The sequence below is a fragment of the Gaeumannomyces tritici genome (assembly GCF_000145635.1).
Source record: "Gaeumannomyces tritici R3-111a-1 unplaced genomic scaffold supercont2.2, whole genome shotgun sequence".
In the NCBI taxonomy this organism is placed as follows: domain Eukaryota; kingdom Fungi; phylum Ascomycota; class Sordariomycetes; order Magnaporthales; family Magnaporthaceae; genus Gaeumannomyces; species Gaeumannomyces tritici.
The window spans coordinates 711,730-731,586 of NW_008804546.1; the positions used below are offsets into that span (position 1 = coordinate 711,730).

The window sequence follows — 19,857 nt, forward strand, 5'->3', positions numbered from 1 at the left end:
GGGCGATCCGTCGACTCAGCACGGGCTGGCTTAGGTTGCTAGTTGCTTCACTCTGGATTGTGCCGCCAGCAATTTTCCTGGGCGTCGCGATTGCCGCAAGTGGCAGCTGGAGTTGGTGCCCAGTGCTTCCTTCCCTTTTGCTTTCTTCTCTCCCTCTCGCTTTCCCTTCTTCCATCGTTGGAGCCCACCAGCCCCGCCCATCGTCCATGCCTGCTGCTTTCTGGCCCGAGCTCTGTTGAATTCTGCAATGCCTGGATCATGCAATGGATGGTTGACGCAGCCCAGTTGAGCCCAATCAGCGACTGGTGCTTCATGCAGACCTAGCACAGGCCCGGCCACTCAGGCTGCTCCAGCTGTCAGAGGCACTGCCCAGTTTGGGTGCGTGCAGCAAGCCGCCCTGCCATCAGCCACCCACAACCCCCGCCTGCCCCTTCACCCTTGCAGCAGTCGCTGCAGCGCGCTGCAGTGGGCACCAGACTGGGGGGGCCAGCAGACACCCGACGGTGGAGAGTCGTGAGGGAGCGGGCGAGAAGGAGAGCGGGCGAGGACGGGAAAAGGGGGAGGAAAACCAAAACCGGATTGGGCAACCAGAGCATCAGTGCCTGCCCAGAGGCTCGCTGCCGCCCGACTCTCGCACGCTCCAGCACTGCGTTGCTGCACACCAGTGACACCCGCCCCAGGGCTGACGGCCACCAGCGAATGGCCACCGTGGGTCCAGGCCAAGCGACCGGCATCACGTCTGCTGCAGCAGCCTGTCGACCCTCGCCGGCGGAGACCAAGGCCCAGGGGGCCACCACTCGCCGGACCACGCTAGCGACCACCGCCCGCCACATCGCCCTCGTCCACCCTGGCACACCCCCGATCATCGCCGTGGAGACGGCCACGGCCAGAGCTCCTCTCAATCCTCATGCTCCCCCCACCCCGCCCCTCCCAGCGTGATTGGGCCAAGATGGATGGCCCGCTGCTGGATTCGCCGCCTCGCCAGGCCTCGATCCAGGGCATAATACTGAGCCCGGAGCCCAAGTTCCAGTCGTCCCCCAGACGACAGAGACGGACGACGCCATCCCGCGCCTCGCTGGGTGCGTCCTCGTCAAGCATGCGTCCCGACCGAAGCAACAGTTACCCCGTGTCCACGCCGGCGAGGTCTTCGGGCTCCCAACAGCAGAACCCCCGCGCCCGCTCCAAGGACGTGTGGTGCGATGACGACGTCGTCTCCCGATCCGACCGAGACAGCAGCCGCCGCAGCGGCTCTTACATGTTGCCCTCCATGTCCCGCGGCACTTCGCCCAACACGTCCGACTCGGACGACGACACGGACGTGTCGTCGCAGGACGAACAGGATCAGCCCGAGATCCGAGTCCCCGACAAGGAGATGCTCGCCGAGCGCCTCCGGACCAAGAGCAAGAGGGGAGGTGCACACCGCCGCCAACGCACCGTAGACGAAGCGATCCCCGAGGAGGCCGACTACAGGCTGGAACGCAGCCGAGACAGCTCGCCCGTCGCCCGTGGTGCCCGCAGACCCCAACCCCGCTCACCCTCCCGCCATTCCTCAGACAGGCGTGAGGCCCCCAAGGAGCACCGCCACGCGTCCCGGAAAATTCACCGGCAATCGTCCGCCATCGACGAAGACAGCATGCGGCAGAGTGTCTCGGCGAGGAGGTACGCTTTACTCATCTCCTGGCCGTGTTTTCTCCCCCTCCAGTCCTGTCCCCATCGGTGAAGGGCGGAATGGGAGCTTCGTTTTTCTGACATGAGTCGCGTGATTTTCTCCCGTAAAGAACTTCGCGGAGGCACAGCGAACCCGACCACGTAGAGAAGCCTCCGATGCTCCGCAAGGCCCAGACATTCGGGGGCTCTGACACGCCCTCGCAGGTTCCCAAGCTTGTCTGCCCAACGACGCACTGCAGGAAGCCCATCAAGAGCAAGAACATCTACAAGGAGAGGGAGGACGAGGGCGGTCGCAAGTACGCCAAGTGCAGCTACTGCAAATGCAGGATCTGCACCGAGTGCGGCAACCATTGGCACCGGGATCCCCAGTGCCCAGACCAGGAGGAGGGACCAGTGCCGCTGAAGCGACCCCAAGCGAAGGCGGTCAGGCGTGTGCAGATATGTGCGGGCTGCGGCCACGAGTCTGCGAACTGCGACTGCAACGCCGAGGAAGAAGAGGAAGAAGAAGCTCCCGTCTTGAAACACAGACAGGTGTCGTCATCCTCCAGGAGGACAGACCGCCTCGAGTCGAGAGACCGGGACGTTCGGCCCCGCGTTATGGCTGCTGCCCCGGATCCAACTGAGGCGTACAGGTCCCGGGACCCATCTCGCTCTCAATCTCGTGGCACATCTCATCACACGTCCCTCAGCCGCCGCTCTCAATCTCGTGGTCTTGATGAGTACTCGCGACCACGAAAGATGCAGGCACAGCCCGAATCGAGCCTGTCACGCAGGGGGCACGCCCCGCCTCAAACCTTTGACGACGAGGACGAGGACGACTACGACGATGATGATGATGACGACGGGCGCGACGACGAGGATGAAGAGGAAGTGCACTACGCATTTGGACAGCCTGAAGAGGAGGACCATCACCGTTCCCGGCCCACGCAGGCGCTCACTCCGGCACCGCTTGGACCGCTTGCCGCAGTTCCATCGGCACCGCCGCGCGGTGCTGACTATTACTCCCTGACAACGCCTGCTTATGGAGCCCACCGGGAGCCTCCGCCCACACATATGCAGCTACATACCCGGGGACCGTCCGGGCCCCCGCCGCCTGCTGTGCCGACTCCCCCGTCTTCAAGCTTCAACCACCACTCGCAGCGAGACAGAGAACGGGAGCGAGAGCGGGAGAGAGAACGGGAGCGGGAGCGGGAGCGCGAGCAAGAACGAGATTTCCGTCAGCGCGAACGTCAGCGCGAGCGTGAACGTGAGCGGGAACGCGAGCGTGAGCGTGAGCGTGAGAGGGAGAGGGAGAGAGAACGTGAGCGGGAGCGAGAGCGGGAGCGTGAGCGCCACGAGCGCCGTGCACGTGAGTTTGAGCCCGAGTCGCTGCCGCTGCACCCAATGGTTTCGAGCCCCATGGCTGCGTATTCGCGGGACCACTACGCCCACTCAGTACCACAGGCGCACTCGTACCCGCCGCCCTACTCTCAGGCCCAGTCCCGACCTTCGCCGCCCCAGCCGCACCCCTTCGCGCCCATCTCGGACAGGCAAAAGTCGATGCACCACCAGCACCATCATTCACCTGCCGTGTCATATTCACATTCGCAGGCCCCGCCCCCAGCACCAGCTCCGCCGTCGATGGTGGAGCCCCATCGCCATGGTTATGAGTCTCCCTCTCTTCCCATCCCCATGGGACCGTCGCGGGCTCCCGTGCCGGCACCATCGCCGCCTCCCATGATACCGGATGATGAGAGATCCAACCCCGGCGACGATTACGTGGCAAACGTCAACAAAGCCCGCAACATGCGCGCGACATCGATGGACAGGCGCCTGGCGGAACGATTCAACCCGGACTCGAGAGGCGCCCAGAAAGCCTACCACGTTCCCGTCATGTCCCAGCATCCGCTCACGCCGGCCCCCCAATCAGCGCCGCAGCCTGTGCTACACCATGCTCAGGCCCCGCCCACGCTCATCCACGCCGGGCCGCCGTCCGCTATTCACATCACATCGCCGCCGATGCACCATGCCCCAATGTCGCCACCGCCGACAATGCATCACCAGCCGCACACGCCCCCGCACTCGCATCACCCCCAGATGTACCCGTCAGCTTATCCTCCCACCGGGCCGCATGTGGCCACGATCCCGATGCACATGGCAAGCCCGGCCATGCCCATGGCGTCTATGCCGATGACGTCCATGCCAATGACGTCCATGCCAATGACGTCCATGCCAATGACGTCCATGCCAATGACGTCCATGCCAATGGCGTCTATGCCGCCGCCAGCTGTGCCCCTAGCGCCCGCAGCAAGTGGTATGAGGCGACACACGATGGACGATGAGATGTACAGCAGTAACTCGAGGAGCACGAGGTCGTCGGACCAAGGGCCAGCGGCAGGTGGAGCCAGGCGTAGGCACCGTGGTGACAGCTACGATGGCGGCCCCACCGAGCACGACCGGTCGCCTAGTCGGCGCCGACCGACGGTGTCGCGCCGGCCGCGCAAGGACGCGGCTTCTCAGCAGCCGTACCTAGAGGAGGATGACGAGGATGTCCAGGCGAGTCGTCTGGCGGGCCTGACCGGGCCCGGCCGCGGTCCGAACCGGGTTTACGAATGGAGCAGCCACGTTATGCCGAATCCTAACGTGCCGGCCTCTGTGGCATCCTGAGCCAAAGCCTGAGAGCCCAAATCAAAGGAAATAGATTGTCTCCTCCTCTTTGAGACGTCCCAGCCGCCAGACGGCCACGCCGCAGCAAGCACTAAGCACCCGCCGTCGGGACGAAATGTCAATGCTCATCATCATCGTCTTCGTGTATCTCATTGTCCATGTTTCTCTTTCGTACTTCGTTTTCTTTTTTTATATCATTTCATATTCACGCGCTCCTTGGCCTATTCCTCTCTGATTTCCGCATCGGATGTCACTTGTAATTTCGAGGTCGTCTAGTCCAAGGTGTTTTTGTTTCCTTTTCATGTGTATCATACGCCCGTCACGTATCAACGATGATCAAACGACGACGAAGGGCTATGCGTGGAACTTGCATAGCAAGGGTATCGTATTCCTATTCTTTTTCTTTCCTTCCCCCTGCACGCCCAACTTGCGTTGACGCTTTGGCCGAACTGAGAGACATGACATGAAGATTGATGGAGGTCCTTTCCAAAGGGCGGAAGATGGGGAGGTTACATAGTTTCCACGTGCTCGTGCTGTTCTTAGGTGCCTTGTGCAACCAATGAATTACGTTCCATGTAGTATGCCCGAGTCAGTTATTTTTCATGTCGTGCCCTGTATTTTTGTGCTGCTTCCTTTCGTCTGTTGTCTTTCACCACACGCCGCAGAAGTGGGCTCATCATGTGGCGCGAGGTTGGTTTGGGGCGAGACAAGCTTACTGGATCAGCGAACCCCAGGGCTTGGTTGGTGGGTAGTGCTTATTTGCGAGGTGGGCGGTTGTGGTGGCCCACTCGGCTTTCGTTGTTGACAAAGGAACGAGGTCGGTCAGGAGCTGCTGCCCAGACAGCACTGGGCTTGACAGTGTTTTCGCAGGGGAGATACCAATGAAGCCCATGAGCATTTGTATGTGTAGCAAAAAGTGTGCTTTTGATTTGACAGAGATTCCAACCTCGCTGGGTATCGTGGGTACCTCGAGGCGCGTTCCGCAACCAAAGTACAAACGGATCTCACGGCACACAATCAATGCGGAGCCCCTTGAGCTCAGGAAAAATAGCCTGATCCGACGTCACCCACCAAAAGCCGATGCTGGGATCCATGGAATTCGCGCTATTCAGGATTCCAGGGGGTCGCTCTAGGCTCCTACCAATCTTCAATCAGACCAACATTTTCTCAATACAAACTATCTACAGGTCGTCCTCCTAAGAATAATCCTCTCTTCAACGAGATGCGACCAAACCTCGCGCTCGGCTCCTTCTAAAAATACCAAGGACGGATCAGAACAGAAACGGACAGGGCCACCTCAGACCCAACCAACAAGTCGGACCGCCACAAGTGTGTCGAGGCGTGCCCACGCAGCCAAGACTGGGTAGCTCCGATCGAGCGCCAGACCTAGCAAGGTAGCTAGCTCGGTGCTCCCGCAGGTACATCTCCATCCAGTCCCGCATGTGCGCCGCCTTCGCAGACGTCACATGTCGCGTGTGAAGTGAGCTCTCACCGCGCGGTGCCGGACTTTGGTCCATCGACGATGGGCGCGCAGACGCTGCTCCAGCATAGCCAAGCAACCGAGAACTTGCCCTGAGCAAAACACCCGACTTCAGCTCTCCTCCGCCCGCGAATCAACGAGACTCGGCCGCCGCCGCCCAACCCGCCGCCGTCCACCCCCTCGATCGACGCAGGCCGCCCCGGCGGGCCCCTCCCGCCAAAGCAGCCGCGATGTTGCTCCTCCACCAGGTCGGCAGCGTCAAGATCGGCGAGGTGGTGCGGTACACGGTGACGTACACGCCCTCGCACGACCGCATCCTGCCGTCGCCCGAGTGCCTGCACCTCCGCATAAAGAACACCTCCCTCATCGCCCTGCGCGCCGCCTTCGTCCACGGACCCTACACGCTCGGGGTCGCCGCCTACCCCGCCCACTACGACCCGAACCGAAAGTTCGCCAACCCCCGCCGATACGGCGTCCCCGAGTTCGAGCCCATGCTGAAGGCCGGCGGCGCCTGGACCTGCCGCCTCCTCGTCCCCGACAACATCCGCCAGTCTGCCGGTTCCGGCGTCAGCCAGGGTCACTTTGGCGGCCCCATCCCTCCCACCGCCGTCACCGCCGCCGACCCCGCAAACCTCACCTCCTCCTCCTCGGAAGCCATCCACCTCCAGCCCGCCCTCGACTCCGCCTCGTGGGTTATCGAGGTCTCTAGCCAGGTCATATTCTCCACCTCGGCCGCCGTCAACTACGAAATTCTGCTTGCCCGCGACGAGAAGTCCCTCAGCCTCGGCGCCCCGGCTGTGGCTGTCATCGGCGGAACCCATGCTCAGGCCCCCCAGCCCGGGAAGATCAGCGATTTCACCTCGCCGCCGCCCTCGCTGCTTCCGGGCTTCCAACAGCAGCAGCACGGACGTGGAGCCCTTCAAAGGGGCGTCTACTCGGGGGCCATCCGCCTCAAGGTCGAGGATACAGGTGCGCTCTGGGACACCCCGCGTTTGGGCCACTCCAACCCCTCGGACCTGGCCAAACCGAAGCACCATGCCCACCTCCCCAAGGGTCCAGCCCTGGAGGCGACAAGCCCGGTGCCGGCAGCTCCGCAGTCCCAACCGCAGGCAACCCCCAAAGATATGGACAAAAAGGGAGAGAACGGGCAAGGCGAGGCGTCTACAGGCCGCAGCAAGGACGGCGGAGAAGGTTCATCAAAGCTGGACGATAAAAAACAGAAGATACATCTCGTGATGCTTACACATGGCCTGCACAGCAATCTCGGCGCGGACATGCTGTTCCTAAAGGAGAGCATAGACTCGGCTGCCAGACAGGCAAAAATTGACGCCAGGGCAAGGCGTGCCCGAGAGGTGCAAGAACGGAGAGAGCAGAGGCGCAAGCAGCGAGAAGAAAGGTTACAAGAAAGAGAAAAGCAGGCCGCAAAAGCCCAGGAGAAGGAGGAGGAGGCAAATGTCGGCACCGAGGCGCAGGCGGAAGCCCAGCCAAAGGACGATAACGGTGTATCAGCCCCTGAGGAGGCCGAGGACAAAAGGCATGGCGTCGGCACATCATCAGCCCAGAACATGGACAGCAAACCGCCACCTCCGAGCGAGACGGAGTCGGGGTTAGAAGATGACGGCGAAGACGAAGGTGACGACGATCAAGTCGTGGAAGAAGATGAGGAGGTCGTGGTGCGTGGGTTCTCGGGCAATGCCACACGAACAGAAAGGGGCATAAAATACCTGGGCAAACGCCTCGCCCGGTATATCCTATCAATGACGTACCCCGACCAGCCTTTCCTGCCGGCGTCCATGGCGATGGCCAAAGAGACCGCGGCGCACGCAGCATCCAAGGAGAGCGGGGCCCCAGGTGCTGGGTCGGCGCCAGCACCGGCGCACAAACACAGCAGCATACTCAAGGCGCCCCGCGCCAGCGACGATGCTCGCACGTATCGCATCACCAAGATCAGCTTCGTAGGCCATTCGCTTGGAGGACTTGTTCAGCTATACGCCATTGCATACATCCAGAAGCACTCGCCCAATTTCTTCCACATAATCAAGCCTATCAACTTCATCGCCCTTGCATCACCGCTGCTTGGGCTAAACCACGAGAACCCCCTCTATTTCAAGTTTGCGCTGGACTTTGGCCTCGTCGGGAGGACAGGCCAAGACCTGGGACTGACGTGGAGAGCTCCCACCATCGCCCGGAGCGGCTGGAGCGCCATCGTGAGCAACTTGGGCGAGAATGCGCACAAGAAGCTGATGGGCGGCGAGGCCCAGGCCGAGTCCAAGCCTCTCCTGCGAATACTGCCCACGGGGCCCGCCCACGTTGCCCTGCGCGCCTTCCGGAACCGCACCCTCTACTCCAACGTGGTCAATGACGGCATCGTGCCCCTGCGCACCAGCTGCCTGCTCTTCCTAGACTGGCAGGGCCTCGGCCGCGTCGAGAAGGCCCGTCGTGAAGCCGGACTGGTCGAGACTGTCGTGGGTTTTGGCTGGTCCGAGCTCATGGGCGCCAACGTCACGTCTCCGAGGGAGCCGACATGGCAGGCTGACGACAGTAATGAGGAGACTGATGGGCCCGGCGACACAAAACGGAGGCAATCTGTTGAGCTGCCTGGCCCGGCCATGGCCGGTGGCGGAGACGGGGACCAGAGCCCCAAGGGTGACGGCGTCACGACGCCCATGGCTCCTTACTCGCACGAGGTCCCGCAACCACCAGGTAATGCCATACTGGAAGATGACAGGCAGAGCATACGGTCGGTGGCGTCGCCGGCCTGGGGGATTCACTCGACGTCCTCGGTAGCGTCGGCGAACCCCTTCACCGGCATCTTCAACTTTTTCCGCAAGGACGAGCCGACCAAAGAGACGTCGCCGAGCCAGAAGCAGACGCAGATATTCAAGCGCAGCCAAACGCTGCTGAAGGAGGAGGGGTCGTACAACAACTCGGCGTCCTCGCCCCGGTCCAAGGTGACTAGCGGCCACGAACTAAGCGACGAGCCTAGCGAGAATGGCATGTCGGCGCCCCCGAGGACGACCTTCTTTGAGGCCGCCGGGGACCTCCTCAACCCGAAGCTGCCGTCGGTCGAGTACCTGATCGACCCTTCCAAGCGGCCGCGAACCATCTTCCACGACCGCATCTACCATCCCAGTGACATCCCGCCGCCGCCCGTCAAGAAGCGCCCGACGAGCAGCTCCCTGCACATACGCCGCCGCTCCAGGGCCGGCTTGCCGGAAGATGGCAGCACAGACTCTAAACACTTGAAGGTAACCGCCGAAGCGGCCGCATCGGGTGAGGCGGACGTGGCGGCGACGGCAGCGGCAAAGAAAAGCATGTCGATGCCGTCGTCGCCCGTGATGCCGCGGCAGCAGGTGCTTTCGCCACAGAGCACAATACTATCGCCCATGACGGACGGCGGCGGCGACGCATCCAGATCGAAAGGAAGCAAGGAGCCCGCCCAGGTGGTAGACAACGCAGGGATGCGGGTCGAGGAGAAGATCGCTCGGGCTTACCACAGAGGCCTGTCGTGGCGCAAGGTGCTCGTCAAGCTGGAGCCGGACGCCCACAACAACATCATTGTCCGCCGTACCTTCCCCAATGCCTTTGGTTGGCCTGTCGTCAAGCATCTTGTCGACGCCCATTTCAGCGACTCGGCCTCGGCCCGCACCCCAGACAGCGCCGAGACCAGCCGCGAGCGAGCTGTAGGTCTGGGCATCGGTCCGGACGAGCAAGGAAAGGAGACCAGAACCCAGGAGCCCGAGGCGGAGAGCACAAAACCGATGCCCCGGGATATAGGACGCCGGAACCACGACTTCCGATCCCCCGGCCGCAAGGCCTCGGTGAACCGCACGGCCAGCGAGGCGCGTGAGGCCACTGACAAACTCTCGGACCTGCCGTTGACGCCGCCACAACGACGGTCCTCCATGTCGATCGCCACGGACAGGCACAGCCCCGGGCGCGCGAGCGACGGGCCGCCGACGCCACGCAGCGGCGCCACCAGCAGCAGCGGCCGCCCCAACTACGACCGCCTCGACTCCATGACCTGGAGCGAGCGCGACTGGGACGACAGCGGCGACGACAGCGACGACGAGGCCTTCACCTCGCCCCAGTCGGCCGCCTCCCACAGTGCCCGCCACTCGTGGCTGCGCAGGAAGGGCACCACCTCCTCCTCCTCCGGCACCGGCGCCAGCAACAACAACAATGGCGGCGGCGGCGGCGGTGGCGGCAACAACAGCTGGAACTGGACAGAGAAGATTGTGGGCAAGGGCGCTGCCAAGCCTCCACGGGGCGGCGCCACTCCCCCATCTGCAGGTGCGGGCGGCTCTGCTGCCGGCGCGGCCAAGGACGCCGCCGACAGCGCGAGGCCGACTGTATAGGGAGAGAGGGTCGCGGGCCGATCTCACGCTGCCTGACGACCGCTGTGTTCCCCATTCCTTTTACATGTTTCTTTTCGGGGGTTCTTTTTGAAATCTGTAGCCTGTTTTGCTCCCATATCTCCCTAGGAAGTTTGCTCCGTCACCTCGTGTTCCTCATTGTTCCAAACCCCCCATCTCGCATCGCCTCCGAGAGAGGGCTTTATTAGTGTAGCACCTTTTCTACCTGGCTACCATAACAGCATGTTTATTCGTCTCGTGGTCATGTCAAATGGCTTCAAAATCACGCATCAGGAGAACGCGGTACCCACTAGAAGTTCGCCGCGGGGAAGGCGGTCGGTTCCAGTCCGAAAGGTGTCTCCCGTCATGAGTATTCCTTGTGCTCAAGCGCCGTAAGCAACGTGTGCGCCGACAGATCACATATTGATCAAAAATCTCAACTGGGCAGGAGCCGAGAATGCTGTTTCGAGAGAGCAAGGCATCTTGTTCAAAGGGTATCAAGCCAAGTACAGGTGTCATAGTAAAAAATATCTTGTGTGTATAGACTGGACTTGGCGTTGCGTGAAACGACAGACACCAAGCCCACCTTCTCCCGCCGCCCAGCTAGCTACAAGCCAGTGCAAAATCGCAAGTTTCGCCGATTCGCCATGTTTTTCATGATTACCCATGTATGGTATCTCTCCGCAAAACTCCGAGAAAAGAGCTATGCCCCAAACGCCTGCCAAAATCAAATCAACAAAGAAAAAGGAGGCGAATTATAGCCACTCCAGTGCTATGCTCATCATCATGTAAAAGCGAAATTCCGCGATGAAAGATTTTAGGGTGAACGAAAGCAGACACCTCTGTGGTCGACGGCTCTATCCCCGAGGAAGACGTGCAGCAATGGATAAAAACAAAGTAAAAAGAAATATGTGCCGAGAAACGATTCCGAACGGCTCGCTATGAGTGGTGGTAGCGCGCCAATTCTGAAGCAGCAACACTCTCTTGCCGGGCGACAAGGCCGCTACCAGTCGCCGTGGCTGGGCTCGGGCAGCGGGTTCTTCCTCGGACGGCCGCGCTTTCTAGGCTGCGACGTCGAGCGAGGACGCTTCTTGCGCCCCCCTCCGCCGGGTGTGTGGCTCGCCTTCCGTTTGCGGCCGCGCGAGGCGCTGTCGGGCGCCTCGTCATCCTCGTCCGCACTAGGGGTTGAGGGGCCTTCGCCATCATCGCCATCCTCGTCGGCCACCTTGAACTCTTTGTCAATGTTCAGCAAATCCACAAAGGCGCGGCATTGCGTCACCATCAGCTCGCCTGACGACAGCGAAGACATGAGAGCCTCTAGGTCCTCCCACAGTTTGTCCCCTGTGACATTCTGAACCTTGACGGGCGTCTTGCTGAGGTCTTTGGCCGCCACCTTGTTCTTGCCTTCGGCAGGCCGACGTTCAGCCTTGAGGCCGTAAAGCCGGCGCAAATAGGTCCGTACTTCCCAGGCGGCCGAGAGTATCATGGAGCCTGCCGTCAGTTTTCTTAGACGAACAGGGTCAACTTTGAGCGCAAAAGATGACTGCTGCTGCTGATCTTGACCCTCAACCACAGCCTCGGTTCCACCGAGCCCGATCTGGAAGACTTCGGACTCGATGGCGTGCGCGATGTTGGCCCCGGTGCTAGTAACAAGCCTCTCGAGAGTCGATATTGCTAACTGGAGCTCTCCAACCGTGATGTACTCAAAGTAGGCCATGTTCTCCAGAAGAAAGCGCGCAAACATGAGGTGCGTCGGGTGAGGCTGCTGCGAGACGTCGAGCTTGGCTGGGTCGAAGTCGATCAAGCCGCACACTTTGCGCAGGAAGCCCTGTCGGTTCTTCGATTTGCTGATCTTCAGGTGCTCCATCATGTTGTTGAGCTTCGACGCAAAGGTGTCGCTCCGGTCGTCGCGAGTTGCGCCGCGGATATCGCCGACGACGTCACGATGATATTGGAATATGGACTGCAGCGTTCTTGCGTATTCGCGCTCAAGGACAGACTCGTGCTTCTCATGAAGCAGCTTGTGCTCCCGGAAAGCAAGTTCGCTTATATCTTTCCTTGGGGACGTTTCCAGCGTCATCATGGTTACACCCGTCTCCTTGGGATGCACCAGACCTTGGCGGTTGATGCTACCCAGAACCTCAGCGGCGAGCAGGGCGTGGGCGTCCATGGTGGCCAGGGCTATTCGTGTGATCTGGGCGAGGAATCGCTGCGTCGTTGCGCTGGCCACGTCGTCGTAGTTAGTGCCGCCCATGACCGTAAGCTCCTTCTTGCTGACTCCACCCTCGGCTGCAGTGCCGGTGCCGTTGAGGGCTGCGGCCTGGGATGCCTGGTCTGAGCGCCTCTCCTCCGTCATAAGAAACTCCTTGAAGGATCTCAAAACGATGCTCTCGAGACTGATGTCCTGCTTGTCGAAAACGTCCTGGAACATCTTGTAGACGCTAGGGCTGACGTAGTTTCGAGGGTGGGACTGGCAGACGAGGCCAATAGCCTCCAGTGCAGACCTGCGAATGACCATGGGCTTGTCCGCCCGGGAAAGGGGGAGCATCGTGTCTACCATGAGCTGAGACGTGGATTTGCCTTTCCAGACAGGGAGACGCTGTTTGAAAATGTCGGTCCACTTGTCGAGATCGCAATGCTTTCCCAGATGCCCAATAATGGGACAATATGCCAGTATCTTCTTAGCATCCAGTGTGCCTCCTTTCTGGGCATTAGCTGCTCCAGCCAGGGCCGAAGCCGCCAGCGTCGCCAGCTTCTGTTCCTCGCCTGTTATGCCGCAAATGATCCAAAGGCAGGCAATGACGTCGTCGAGGAGGAGAGGCCTGGAGTAGATCTTTGAGACGGCAGGCATCACCACCTTCAAGATATCCGCTAGAAATTGCTGGTGGTGCTGACCGGACAGCTCAGGAAGCACACGGCGGTATATGACGACCGCCGCCCGGGTCACGACTATTTCCTCCGGCGTCATGCTCATGGTGATGTTCAACACGTGTGGACGGAGAAGCCTAATCTGCTCAAAGTCGAACAGCCTTGGATCGGCCTTCGCAAAGACCTGAAGCACCTGCAACACATCCTTGCCCGAAAGTGAGGATGAGTCGCTGCCCTCAGGGCCGTCCGCAGGCACGAGGTCGAACATGCCTGCCACGAGTGTTCTGCAGGCCTCGAAGTTCTGGCGAGCCGTCTTGGATGTAGGCGAGAGGATAGACTGCAAAACCTTCTCTAGCCACATGGCGACGTTAAGACCTTGCTTCACCGTGTGAACCATGAGGTCGATGTGGTCTGCCAGCGACTTCTTGTCCGCCGCCGACGTTTCAGCGTGGTAGAAGGGGAAGATCCATATCTCCTCGATCGTCTGGCGGGCGAGCTCCTTGACTCCCTCATCAGGATCCGTTGCTACCCTATGCAGGAGACCTTGGGAAATGCAGCTGCGCAGCTCGCGGTCTGACTGCCTCATGTAGATGTCCTTGGTGAGTTTCATTGACCGCTTTCTGACACCGACACCAGCGTCCATAAATCTCTCAATGATGGGCATTGCCAGGGTCATCTCCAAGGCGGGCCGGAGCATAATGCACCTGCCAACAAGACCAAGAGCGGAATCGCGGACTTGTGGAGAGCTGTCCGTAAGGCACGCCTTGATGAGCGACACGACGGATGATTCGCCATCCAGGATGGAGGGATCTGTTTCGATCACCTGGTTGATACTCTTCAAGCTCTTGCTGCGGACCGTGGCCTGATCGCTGGACATGGAATGAATCAGAATTCCCAGGATGGGCTTGAAGGAGCTCCCGAGTTTGGACTGGTCCAGTATTATGGCGTAGGAGGCCCTCGCCTGGATTGGCGAGACTTCCCTGAACTCATACTGGGTTGAAAGCCATTTGGGATCCTGGATCACCATGTGCAGTCGATATGCCAGCCTCCCAAACTCCCGGTCTCGTTCGGCGAGTGCTGCTGGAGTACCATCCGTTTCCTGGAACGCAGCGTGCGTCGTCGAAACCACATCCGCCCATTGGGCACAAAGGAACGAGATAGCGCTGGTCAGGTGCGGATCCTCACGGAGCCTCGTCCCGAGATGTTCCAACACAGCCCGGAACGGCCCTGACCAGTCGACCATCTGCTCCGAATTCACCCTCTGCTTTAAGGATGCAGCTGCCAGATCGGAGAGAAACAGGCTAAGGGGGTCCGACTCGACCGTGCTGAGCAAGCTCCCAGTTTTCCTAACCTGAGATCTCAGCTTGGAGATGGCGGCACATATCGAGCCAAGAATCTCCAACGCCATGTTCTTTGCCGGGGCAGACGTACGCTCGGTGTCCACCTGCTGCCGCATCAACCGACAGACGACATCCAACAGAGCCTCCGCGGCAGGCCAGTCTGGCGATTCGAGGCATGTGATGAAGTCTTCAACAAAGAGATCGAGCAGGTTCCTGTAAGGGGAGTCGCCGGACTTTGTCGAATTCAGGGCGCGAGTGACGATGAATTTCATGACGTAGAAGGCGTTTTGATATGCGGTGCCGACCAGTGAAGATTCGGTTTCCTTGAGCTCGCGCATCACCGTCTCATACTCATCAGCAGCCTCTGCTTCGCTCGTGATCGTTGTAGCAATGATGGCCCCAGTTCGCCTGCGCGAAGGGCCGCCGGAGCCAGCACCACCATGTTCACCATCCTCATCGTCGCCGTCCGCCCCTCGAGCCGAAGGCAGGCGGCGATTAGATCCCTTGGTGAAAGACCCACCAACTTGCCCTGCGCTTGCCTGCACCAGCCGCAATATAAGGGCAGACACAGTCTGAACACATCTTCCGTCGACAAGCTTGAACTGCCTCGCACTCTGCTTTCCCACCGGAAGCTTCTCCAGTGATGTCAGCATCTCGTCGAAGATGCCCTGTCTCTGAGATGGATTGAGAACAAATATTTGGGACAGCATGTCCATGGCAATAAGTCTTAATCCGTCGAACTTTGGAGTCCCCAAGAGAGACTCCCTTTCGCTTGGGGCATTTTCGACAAAGACCAGGCGTGTGGACAAAAACTCGAGGGTGTTGACAACCGTCTCGGAGAGGTCGATGGCACGGATGAGCGAGGCCATGAGCGTGTAAAGCCGTTGACAGCTCGTAAATACCACTAGAATGGACTTTTTATGACTCGCCAACAGGGAGAAGAGTTGTTGTGATTGCCGGAGTTCCGTGACGGGCACAGCGATTCCATCCATGACATTTTTGAAGAGGTTGACCGCCAGCCTGATGGTGTCCTCGGAGTACAGTTGTTTGTCGTCCCGACCCCCTGCCATGATCTTCAGGGATGTTCTCGCTGCCCTCAAGCCATTATCGAGAATTGGAAGCTGCGAGGCCCATGTGAAGACGTCAACTTCGCCCCATTCACTATCGAGCTTGGCCTCGAGTCCCTCAGCATACTGCAATGCACCATCACTCAGTCTCTGAATATGCAGAAGGTCTTCGAGCGGGATGTCCTCGAAGCAGCGTAGGTCGATGGCCTTGTCGATGAGCTGGTAGGTTCGCTGCTGGCCAGCTGAAGTTATTGTGGGCACATCCTCGTTGGTGGTAGTCACCAATGGCGAAGCTGTCGACTGGGTGCTCAGATTTATCTCGGCCACGAAGACGTCCGAGAAATGGCGTCGCACATCCTGGAATGCAGCGTCCGATTTTTGACTTCGATCCAGATCCATGCCATACTCCTCTGGCTCGTTGTATGCATTTCGCTGCCTGGGCCTCGAGAGATCCGCGGGTAGGTCCACCAAGTTCTTATAGTCGCGGTATTTATCCGCATCGGGCACAAACGCTGGAAGGTTGATTTGGATTTCCATTCGAGCCTGTTGGGAACTTGAGGGCGCAGGAGGGTCCCGAGGGCGCTGATCCGGTATCGGTTGGTCATCGCTTTGCTCTGGAGGGGCTGACGGAGAGACTCTCTGGGGCGTCTCCCGCGGTGATGTGACCTGCTGAGTCGAAGTTGGGTAGGGCAGGAATGCATCGCTGGGTGAAGGCAAAGATTCCAAGGGCGCGCCAGCTTCCTCGGGTGTAGGAATTGAGGGCCCGCTAGGCCTGGCTGCTGGTGGCTGAAGAGGAATCGAGATCTCGATCTTGGAGTTGTGCGCATTCGCCTGCTTGTTCAGCACTGCAGTGTGCCTCTTTCCGGCTGGAGATTCTGCCTTGGAGGGGATGAGTGACTTTCGCTTCTTCGTCGGGACAGGCGTGGGGGGTGCAGCTCCGTTGATATCCTGTGGCACAGTAGAGTCGGGAGAAGGATATCTGAACGAAACATTAGATCGCTCAAAAACCATTCTAGCAAATGGCGAAAGCTCCGAAGCCAGACTCTTAGACTGGGGCGCGTTTGCGCCCGTGTTCATTTTCGGGCCCTTGCGAAAGGTGCTGGGGCAGGTGTCAGCAAGCGTCGCCGCGAGAGCATGGGCCAATATGGCACCTACAGTGAGTTGACATTGTTTGGGTTCAGCAGATGCTGCACCTGATCTATCGCATGATTGAGTCGTCTTGAGGGCGCTTGCTGGGAAGCCTCACGAGTGAGCGTATCGAAGTCCTGGCGCGGGACCTGCTGTGGGAGGTCAGAGGCCGGAAAGCCAGATCCCAAGGTCGGATTTGGGATGACGCCTATTTGTTGGGGGGGTGGGGTTAGAACGCGGTGCTTCTTGCAGGCAAGATGAGAGGCATGATGCCAGAGAGAACGGGTTGATGGCGGTGTGTGAGGAAGAAGCAAGACTGCAGACGCACCTGACTGGAAAGGAATGACGGACGTGAATGGCGAGAACGGCAGCGCTTCGTAGAGAGTGAAGGGGCGCGTGAACTGGGAGTCCGTGTCTGCGGCACCGGGCGGCGTCTGGCCGTTCTCGCCGCCATTCGGAACGCCTGGCGGTCGGCTTGCCATCTTTACGGCCAGTGACTGGGCATGGCCCAAGCAAGGATGCGACCCCTCGAACGATGGACCAATGGCATTGGCTGGCCACTAGATCGGCGCGGCGGTATCGATGGCGGATTGCGGGCGATCGTAGGTGGGCGCGAGGCAGCGAGGGTTTGCCTGAAAGGCGCAGCGTGTCTGCTGGCGTGCGCGGTTGATGGTTGATCAATGCTGTCCAAGACCACCAGACAGAGATGCGGAAGGTGCCATCTGCATTTGCCTCGCGCCTGCTGCTTGCAGCCTTGCAAAAGCTGCGACCCACAGACTGGCGCGTGCCATTCGGTGATTGGCCCATCGTGCCGCGACTCGAACGCGGATGGGCCCAACTGCAGTGCCTGATCCCTGGATCCTTGGAGCTAGCAGTGACGAATTGGTTCGTGCACGACCTGTCAGCCCCACCTTGGCGGTTGGCGGCGGGAGACAAAATATCAGAGGAACAACCCAGCTCGATCGGAGCTTGAAGAAAAAAAAGTCAACGAACAAGATCTCGGAAGAATTCAAAACACCCACCAACAACCACCACCCTTTCTGTAACGTGAAGGTCGTCACGCAAACATGTCTGCCATTGGGACTTTGGTTTTCTGCAACGATTGCGGTAATCTCTTGCCTGCATCCAAAGGAAGCGAGAAGAATATTCTACTCTGCGAATGCTGTGGTGCGGAGAACAAAGGTACGTCGAACCCGTCACCACCCTGCGCATAATGGGGGAGGAAGCAACCAACAGAATTTGCAAGGCGATTGTGCTGACCAGCCCCCATCTTTTGCATTCAGACGCCGCTGCCAAGACAGTCATCACCAGATCGACCCCAGCCGACTTTCCGTCTCCTTTGCGCCAGCAGCTGTCTAGCGTGCAAACGGTCAAACGCCATGAGCTTGTAACCGAGGCTTTGACACAGAAGACGTGTGAAAAATGCGGCAGGAAAGAGGTCAGGTTCTCCGCCGTCCAGCTACGCAGCGCCGACGAGGGGTCCACCATCTTCTACAACTGCGAATGCGGGAACAGGTGAGTTGATTGTGCAGTTGGCGGCCAAGGGTTGCATCTTCTAATACTAACACGCAACTTCGCTGTAGGTGGGCTGAGAACAACTGATCTTGGTGTATTGCAAAGCCAATGGCCTCTGCCCAATGCCTGTTTAGGATACGAGCATCCCCCCAAGTCCCGAAACCGCGCACGACTCTGCATATACTACTACGATAAACCCGAGGCCGCAAGGACCACCAAATGCTTTTTATATACCCGAAACGCCGGTGTGCGCGCCTATCAACGACGACGACACATACTCCTTAGAATTACACAGCAACCGACTGCTTAGCTGGAAAAGGGCGACATGGAGATGCTCGAGATATTCAAGCTACGATCTCGGGAATCAACGCATACTCGGTCTGGCCACTCTTCTCGTACTCGGCCATATCGAGAGCGACTATGCAGCTCTCCCGCACGACTTGCTCCTTGTCGTCCAGGAATTTTCTCAGCGTGGCCTCGACACCCTCCTCCTCCCCTAGCCCGCCCAACGCCTCGGCAGCCTCGTGACGAACCATGCTCGCTTCCTCGACGTTGCTTAGCGCCGCGGTTAGCGCGGGGATAGAGGCTGGGTGGGATAGCTGCCCAAACACAAACGCGATTTCGTGGCGGAACAGCGCGGACTCGTCTTCGAGCCCGCGGGCGAGAGCCAGGACCGCAGGCACGGCCGTTGGGAGGTCGGGGGGAGAAGCTAGGTCTCGCAGAGCAAACATGGCGCGGTATCGTTGGAAGAGCGGCTTTGATGTGTCCATGAGGGTCTCACCCAGCTTCTGCACGTTCTCGTCGGCTTGTTGCGCCATGGGAGGAGCGGGATCAACGGAGGCGAAATCGCTATTTTTGGTAGTAAAAAGAGGTGTTAGTTGTCACGCGGCATATTGAAATAAACTAGAAGCAAGACTTGCCTCTGCTTGAGCTTCTCCTTTTTCCGCTCCTCCGAGTTTTCCCAGTTTATCCTGTCGATGGCGATCTCGCACGTCTCCGTCACGACGACCTGCTCGTCGGGCCTGACTCGGAAGCGGCGCAGGACGTCGAGGCTGCTCGTGTTCCCGAGGGCGCCGAGGGCCTCGGCCGCCTCGTGCCTGCACATGGGGTCCTCGCCCAGGTCCTCGAGCACGGCCACGAGGTGGGGCTCGGCCGCGGGCAGGCCCGTCTGGCCCAGGCAGTAGGCGAGCTCGTGCTTGAGCAGGGCCGAGGGCGACGCGAAGGCGGCCGCGATGGCGTCGACGGCCGCGCGCGCCGTCGCCTCGTCGTCCCCCGCGTGCCTGGCCATGTGCTTGAGCGAGAAGAGCGCGCGGAACCGGAGCGCGAGCTGGCCGTCCTCGGCGCACAGCGTCTTGCGCAGCGACGCGATGGTGGGGTCCACCCCGGCTGTTGGTGGTGGTGGTGGTGGTGGTGCTTGCGCGTCCGCTGCCGGCGCCATGGTGCCAGGGAGGTAGGTGCCTGGAAGGTCTGACTAGGGGGAAAGGGAACGAAAGAAAATCGCCCCAAGAGTTGCTGGCTGAATTGTATGCGTAGAGCTCCCTGGTTGCGTTGGAAGGCTTGCGGCCTAGAATTTGTCCAAGAGAATAAAAAAAAAGGGTCGGCCGATGAAGGAGGGGTTCGCTGATAAGATGGATTAGATAAAAATTATATTTTTACTCCAGACACACATTTGCGGGCGGCAAGACGTCGGCGGTGGAGCGGGGGATGCAATCCAACCCTACGCAGTGGTCTTACGTCAAAGGGTGTCGAACTCATGCATGCCGGTGGGGGATGCATGTCATTTCACATGT

General features: G+C 59.8%; 5 protein-coding genes across 5 annotated transcripts; 3 read left to right on the forward strand and 2 right to left on the reverse strand.

The window, feature by feature from the left end:
* Positions 1-949: 949 nt before the first annotated feature.
* GGTG_02778 (hypothetical protein) lies at positions 950-4,924 on the forward strand (the record flags this gene model as incomplete). The annotated part of the gene is made up of 2 exons (XM_009220555.1): positions 950-1,659; positions 1,779-4,924. 2 exons carry the CDS (start codon positions 950-952, stop codon positions 4,312-4,314), a joined length of 3,246 nt encoding a protein of 1,081 aa, XP_009218819.1. The 3' UTR covers positions 4,315-4,924.
* Positions 4,925-5,472: 548 nt separating this feature from the next.
* Positions 5,473-10,932, forward strand: GGTG_02779 (hypothetical protein). The gene has a single exon (XM_009220556.1). It carries the CDS (start codon positions 6,025-6,027, stop codon positions 10,150-10,152), a length of 4,128 nt encoding a protein of 1,375 aa, XP_009218820.1. The 5' UTR covers positions 5,473-6,024; the 3' UTR covers positions 10,153-10,932.
* GGTG_02780 (hypothetical protein) lies at positions 10,610-17,144 on the reverse strand. Its single transcript, XM_009220557.1, has 3 exons — positions 16,881-17,144; positions 16,580-16,760; positions 10,610-16,523 (listed from the first exon to the last, which is right to left on the reverse strand). Exons 1-3 carry the CDS (start codon positions 17,032-17,034, stop codon positions 11,153-11,155), a joined length of 5,706 nt encoding a protein of 1,901 aa, XP_009218821.1. The 5' UTR covers positions 17,035-17,144; the 3' UTR covers positions 10,610-11,152.
* A 354-nt stretch (positions 17,145-17,498) lies between these two features.
* Positions 17,499-19,056, forward strand: GGTG_02781 (hypothetical protein). The gene is made up of 3 exons (XM_009220558.1): positions 17,499-17,734; positions 17,836-18,067; positions 18,136-19,056. Exons 1-3 carry the CDS (start codon positions 17,620-17,622, stop codon positions 18,152-18,154), a joined length of 366 nt encoding a protein of 121 aa, XP_009218822.1. The 5' UTR covers positions 17,499-17,619; the 3' UTR covers positions 18,155-19,056.
* GGTG_02782 (deoxyhypusine hydroxylase) lies at positions 18,051-19,687 on the reverse strand. Its single transcript, XM_009220559.1, has 2 exons — positions 18,988-19,687; positions 18,051-18,916 (listed from the first exon to the last, which is right to left on the reverse strand). Exons 1-2 carry the CDS (start codon positions 19,503-19,505, stop codon positions 18,412-18,414), a joined length of 1,023 nt encoding a protein of 340 aa, XP_009218823.1. The 5' UTR covers positions 19,506-19,687; the 3' UTR covers positions 18,051-18,411.
* Between the last annotated feature and the right edge of the window lie 170 nt (positions 19,688-19,857).

Bases quoted from the DNA above. Each gene is read 5' to 3' on its own strand.
- GGTG_02781 (XM_009220558.1), top strand. From the start codon at position 17,620: ATGTCTGCCATTGGGACTTTGGTTTTCTGCAACGATTGCGGTAATCTC. The intron at 17,735-17,835 runs GTACGTCGAACC...TTTTGCATTCAG, and splicing joins CTGTGGTGCGGAGAACAAAG to ACGCCGCTGCCAAGACAGTC.
- GGTG_02782 (XM_009220559.1), bottom strand. From the start codon at position 19,505: ATGGCGCCGGCAGCGGACGCGCAAGCACCACCACCACCACCACCACCA. The intron at 18,917-18,987 runs GCAAGTCTTGCT...TACCAAAAATAG, and splicing joins AAGGAGAAGCTCAAGCAGAG to CGATTTCGCCTCCGTTGATC.
- GGTG_02779 (XM_009220556.1), top strand. From the start codon at position 6,025: ATGTTGCTCCTCCACCAGGTCGGCAGCGTCAAGATCGGCGAGGTGGTG.
- GGTG_02780 (XM_009220557.1), bottom strand. From the start codon at position 17,034: ATGGCAAGCCGACCGCCAGGCGTTCCGAATGGCGGCGAGAACGGCCAG. The intron at 16,761-16,880 runs GTGCGTCTGCAG...CCCAACAAATAG, and splicing joins CGTCATTCCTTTCCAGTCAG to GCGTCATCCCAAATCCGACC. The intron at 16,524-16,579 runs GTAGGTGCCATA...CACCTGCCCCAG, and splicing joins CCAAACAATGTCAACTCACT to CACCTTTCGCAAGGGCCCGA.